The 6,221-nt window shown below is 40.0% G+C and overlaps 1 protein-coding gene across 1 annotated transcript; it reads left to right on the top strand.

Annotated features, from left to right (window-relative positions):
* Positions 1–2,983: 2,983 nt before the first annotated feature.
* On the top strand, positions 2,984–4,733 carry LOC112094677. The gene has a single exon (XM_024176172.1). It carries the CDS (start codon positions 3,232–3,234, stop codon positions 4,576–4,578), a length of 1,347 nt encoding a protein of 448 aa, XP_024031940.1. The 5' UTR covers positions 2,984–3,231; the 3' UTR covers positions 4,579–4,733.
* Positions 4,734–6,221: the final 1,488 nt, after the last annotated feature.

Raw genomic sequence — 6,221 nt, 5'->3', positions numbered from 1 at the left:
TTGAGAGAGATTAAGAGAAATTGAGAGAGAATGAGAGTTTTGGGGTGAGGAAAATGGTTGGGGGGAGGGGGGTATTTATAGAAAAATTTTTGGGTTGAAAAAAAAAAATTTTTCCCCCAAAAATTCGGGTCCAACGGCTACAAAATTTTCGGGCAGGTCGGGCAAAATTCGGGCAGTTCGGGCACCGGATAAAAATCCGACCGTTTGGTTCAAAAATTCGGGCAAAATTCGGGTTCGGGTTCGGGCAAAAGACCGTTTTTTTTTCAAAATTCAGGCATTTTCGGGCTAACGGTAAAAAAAAATTGGGCATTTTTCGGGCACGGGTCAAAATTCGGGCAACGGTCACCAAAATTCGGGCAACGGTCACAAAAAATTCGGGTAATTCGTGCAAAAATTCGGGCAGCTTCGGGTATTTGCCGAAAAATTCAAAAAAAATCCAACGAACGGCGGGGGAAGGCTTCTCCACGGCGGCGGGCTGTCAGGGGGCTTACCATTTTCGAGCTACCCGAGCCCGTGCCTGAAGAAAATCATTTTCGGGCGGCGAGAGGGGCCTGCCCGCCGTGCCCAAAAATTTTCGGGCATCGGGCATGCCCGCCGCCCGAAAGTCCAACACTACAGTTATAGGGCTAAGCACACACTACTACAATTTGGGCTATTTACGATGAAAATATTTACGACAACAATTGTCGTCGTAAATAAATAAATATTTGCGGCGAAAGGTTATCGCAAAAATTTTCATAAAACTGAAAAATATTGTCATCTTTAAAAAACTCACACGTCGTCGCAAATATTTACTTGGCGGCAGCTATTGTGGCGCGAACTTTTAGTGCCAAAATAACATTATTTGTGACTACATAATTAACTATTTACGACAACACATGTCGTCACAAATAAAATTTAATTTATTTATTTTCCCCCGAGCAAAAAGGATTATTTTGGCAGGTGATAAAATTTTTTGCGACGACATTAATGTGTGTCGTCGCAATAAGTGATTTTGTATTCTTTCAGTAAAATAAAAGGTGGGGAAATTGGGCGGGAACCTAAAAATTATTTGCGACGACATTATAGGTGTCGTCGCAATAATAATTCTAGAACCTTCCTTCTAAACCCTAATTAATTTAGTTATATTTGTGACAACATGTGTCGTCACAAATAATGTAAGTGTTGTCACAAAAAATGTAAGTGTCGTTGCAAATATTCTATTCTGTCATTGTAAAAAACTCTCTTATTTGCCCACAAGCAGAACCTCCTCCATTTTTTCCAATCGACTTCTTTCTCTTTCTTGGCCTCTCACCGGTTTTCTTACCCCAAACTCTCAAAATCTCCTTGTATTCTCTTCAAAATCAACAATATTATAAGTTTTATTTGTTTTTTCATCTAAAAAATCCCAAAATCTAGCCGTCAAAGTCCGCCGCCGTCGAAGTCATTTAATCAATATCAGGCCTAGGAGTGTTACAGAATAGGAGCAAGTGACGACAGCTGTTCGTAGATTCAAAGCAAGACCATTAAACAGAGAAGCCTGTACTTAAAACTCCATTTGAATTTGTAAAATTTTCTCGTCATGTTTTGCCTCCTTACTATTTTTTGTCTTAAGATTTTTAAAGCCCCTTCATTGCCACTACCAAAAAGGAGTACTCTGAAGTTGCCAGAATTTCAAGTAAGTGCTTTGATACTTATTTCGTGATTGTTGCTTAACAAAACTTTTACATTTTTCCCCATGCCATGACATCTTTACCCGTAGAACTGGGAAAAAAAGTGTTAGCAAACTGAAGTTTCTAGTGTAGAATTTTCCACTTACATTCTCTTCCTCTCATGGCTTTTTAGGTGTTTCACATGAAGACAATGGAAAGGGCCATGCAAAATGTGTCTACCGCTTCATTCTCTAATACTTGTAACGACACTGACAAGGTTGTTTGCTATGAGTTAATGTTTTGCGTTGGTCTATGTTCAAAGTGTTCCTTCTTCACCGCTTCAAATCTATAAGTTATGAGAATCTTTGGGCCTGTTTAGTTCGTTGATTTGAGTTTTTAATTCGAGTTGAGATGTGACTTTATTTAAAAGCTTTTTACTGTAAAAAAAAAGTTAGATGTGATTGTTTCTGAGAGCTTTTTACTGTAGCAAAACTTGAATTTTAAACTCGAATCGGTGAAATGAACAAGCCCTTTATAAATTTGTAGAAGCGAAGTATACGATTAATTATCTGATGTAATAAATTCATTGTAGGGGCAGGACAAACCCAGTACTTCTACTATGTAAGAAATTGTGTTGACTTTTTTATATTAATATTTTATTAGCAAATATCAATTTTATTGATTTATTTTATTATTAAATTTTCTTCTAATTTATATATTTATAATTAATATTATTAGAAAATTAGGAAAAAAAAGAAAAATATTTTTTGCAACAACAAATCTAAAAAAAGTCGTCGCAAATAGTCTAAATCACTAGCGATGACATCTAACCCTTTCACGACGACATATATCGTCATAAATATAACTGAACACGTCATCATCAACGATATATTCGATAGAACATTTGTGACGACAGTCGTCGCTAATATATTAGCGATGATATTTTAAAATTTTATCGTCGTAAATATATTATTTGCATTTACTTTTTTGCGGCGACTAATTTACGACGATATGTTATCGTAAATATAATATTATTGATGACAACATACTCTTTTGTGATGATATTTAATCGTCATAAATAAACTTTTTTGTTGTTGTAGTGACACTACTTGAGTTATTTATTCTCAACTTTCCTCATACGGTGGGAGTGGGACCCTCCACTTCTGTAATGGGTATAGTTTCCATATTGCCATGATCACATGATTGTAGGATGTTGGACACGTGGCGGGCTAAGATAGGAGGACGAAGTCCAGCATCAACATTCATTAACGAAAAAGAAAGCGAATATATCCTTAAAAAAAAAAAAAGGGGGCTAGATAGAATATGACTTTTCCTGCAGCTTGAATATGGCAATTCTTTAGACTATAAATGGCACGGCAAAAAATGTGCTAGAAACCGTGTGTGCCCCGGAAGTTGGAAATTAAGTTCATCTACATCTTGACTTCTCAAGTCAACAACCGCACATATTTTAACCAGCAAGTTCGACACGCACAATTACTATAGCCACAATAATTAGCCCAATGGTTTTCCTATATAGAAATAATAAGTTGATTAAAATTGTTGCGAGAAAGGAAAAAGAAAAATCACGCCTACAATATCAATGGGCTTATTCCGAAATCTCACCGGCATCTTCACCATCCTTTTAATTTTGACTCTCTCTTTTGCCTCCTCCAATGCAATCCAAATAAAGATCCTCAACACCTGCTCCTACACGGGCTGGGCCGCCGCCAACCCCGGCGGGGGAAGGCAGTTAAACCAGGGCCAAACATGGACTCTCACCAATGTTAACGGTAGAGGCCGCATTTGGGGCCGAGCCAACTGTGCTTTCGTCCGCGATGGGCGCGGAAAATGCGAGAGCGGTGACTGCGACGGGCGTCTCGAATGCAGATCTAATGGCAGAGCCCCCAACACCATCGCTGAGTATGCGCTAGATCAATCAAACGACAATGATATTGTCGGCGTCTCGGTAGTCGAGGGGTTCAACATTCCTATAGGATTCAGTAATTTAACTGGGTCCTGCACTAGTCAAGAGAGCAAATGCACGGGGGACGTAAACGGAGCGTGTCCGACGGAGTTGAGAGATCCCGGCGGGTGCAACAACCCCTGCACAGTGTTTAACAACAACCAGTTTTGCTGCACTTCGGGGAATATCTGTGAGGCGACAAGTTATTCCAAATTTTTCAAGGATCTATGTCCGTACGCGTCTACGTATCCTTCCGATGATGATGGAAAAAGTATTTGCCCAACTGGGATTGACTACAGTGTCGTTTTTTGCCCTTCAAGCTCAAGCGAAGACGTGGCCAGAAGTCCTCCCAGCAATCCCAGCGGTGATAGTGGCTTCCTTTTCAAAATCCTTAATAACTGCCGCTACACGGTGTGGGCCGCTGCAATCCCCGGTGGTGGGAGGAAGCTTAATCACGGCGAGAGGTGGATCATAGACGTGGCGCCAGGCACGACATCGGCCCGCATATGGGCCCGAACCAACTGCAGCTTCGACGACAGCGGGATATTCAGATGCCAGACGGGCGACTGCAGCGGGGTCCTGGAGTGCCAAGGCTACGGCCAGGCTCCCAACACCCTCGCGGAGTACACGCTGAACGGATTCAGCAACTTGAACTTCTTCGACATCTCGCTCGTCGACGGGTTCAATGTTCCAATGGAGTTCAGCCCCACCTCCAGTGAGTGCAGCCGTGGGATCCGGTGCACCGCCGACATCAACGGGCAGTGTCCGTCTCAGTTGAGGGCATCCGATGGGTGCAATAACCCTTGTACGGTTTTTAAGACCGATCAGTATTGTTGCAATTCCAGCAACTGTGGACCCACCAACTACTCTAGGTTTTTCAAGAATAGATGTCCTAATGCTTATAGTTATCCGAAAGATGATCAAACTAACCTTTTTACATGCTCTGGTTGGACTGACTATAACGTTGTCTTCTGTCCTGATTGAAGAGATTATATATATAAAGGTCATATTATTGTAGTATGATTATTCATTACTTCCCATTCCAAACACGGCACGTTTGAAAAGTCCAAAAAATGATTCTGGGTGGTTTCCTCTAAGATATTTTGATCATTATTTTGATACTATCTATATTATAGAACTTGTGGAAAACGTCGGTCCAATTATATATGTTTGGTTACTTTAATATTCTATTATAGCTAAAGAAAGATTATAATATGCACACATTATAAAATTATATAGGACTGTTGACTGTTACCACGCCATGATTTAACAAAAAAGACACTTTATTAACCGCTTCCAACGACATGTCACTTACTTTTCAGCCAAAAAACAAAAAAACCGACATGTCATTTGCATTTTCTCATTCCGAACACCACATGCATTTATATGGTTATGTTTGTAGCAAAGTGACATATTGTACATACACGTGAAAGAACTTGAGGAGCATACTTGAACTTGAGCAGCGGCTTATGTGCTCTGAACTTCAAAAAATTGATTGGGCTTGTCTGTTGAGTGCGCTTACAAATTTGTAAAGAACTTCTTAAAGTACGGGCCCAACCGAGTAGTGTTGTGGGTGGATCTTGGAGTCTAGTCCTAGGTGATGTTTAAAGGATTTGATTGTATATCTCCCATCAGTTGCAACGTTTGGGAGGAATGATTGCATTAATCCTATATCAGTTGGTATCAAAGCAGGAGGTCCTATGTTCAAGTCTCCATGGGTGCGCTCTGAAAGGGGCATTTTTCTAAGGAGGGGAGAACGATACAGGAGCATACTCGAACTTAGGAGGCGACCTATGTGGTCTGGGCCTTGACGAAGTGCCTAGAATGTGCCCATAGATTCGTAAGGGACTTCTCGAAGTAAGGGTCTAAACATGTAATGCTTGGGGTGGATTCCCAAGTCTAGTCCTGAGTAGCGTTTAAAGAATTTCATTGTGCCTCTCCCATTAATTGTAACTTTTAGGAGGAATGGTTGCACCAATCTTATATCAAAACTAGCCGGCATTAATCGAAGAACTCATTCTAGAATCTAGTTCCTGCTGTGAGACTTTTAAGTCCTAATTAACTAAAACCTTTAGATTACAAAATTCAATGATAAGAAAAACTATGCAAATGGACGTGGTTCCAAAAGGTTAAAACATGCATGTCTTTTAAGATTCATGGGATGAAGAATTTATGGGAAAATGCACCATATAGCATATTTTATACCTATATTTAAAGTGAATAACATATTTTTTAAATGATAAAAAATTATAGCATATTATTAGCTTTCTCTCTCTATCTCTCTCTGTTTCCCACCCACTTATCTCTCTCCTTTGAGCACTCTCCATCTCTCTTATGGCGATCTCTCTTGTTCTCGCTGCTCTCTCTCTTCTCGCGTTGCCGGTGAAAGCTGCACAATGCCACTGATAACTCTAAGAAATTAGAGTTATCCACTGGTTTTATAGCCTAAAATTGCGTGTCCATGAGTGATTGTTCTTGTTTATTGTATGTTTTAAGTTAGATTTGTAGAGTTGCACTTACTTTGGCCTAATTCCATATTGCTACACGTCTTGGAGTGAAAGTTGGTAATTTGGAAGTAAAATGAGGTGAAAAATTGGCTAATGCTGTGTGAGTACCTTGCAGGAAAT

Source organism: Morus notabilis, unplaced genomic scaffold (genome assembly GCF_000414095.1).
Source record: "Morus notabilis unplaced genomic scaffold, ASM41409v2 Scaffold912, whole genome shotgun sequence".
In the NCBI taxonomy this organism is placed as follows: domain Eukaryota; kingdom Viridiplantae; phylum Streptophyta; class Magnoliopsida; order Rosales; family Moraceae; genus Morus; species Morus notabilis.
The sequence above is the reverse complement of the archived record's forward strand: the minus strand, read 5'-3'. Positions and strand labels throughout refer to the sequence as shown.

Bases quoted from the DNA above. Each gene is read 5' to 3' on its own strand.
- LOC112094677 (XM_024176172.1), top strand. From the start codon at position 3,232: ATGGGCTTATTCCGAAATCTCACCGGCATCTTCACCATCCTTTTAATT.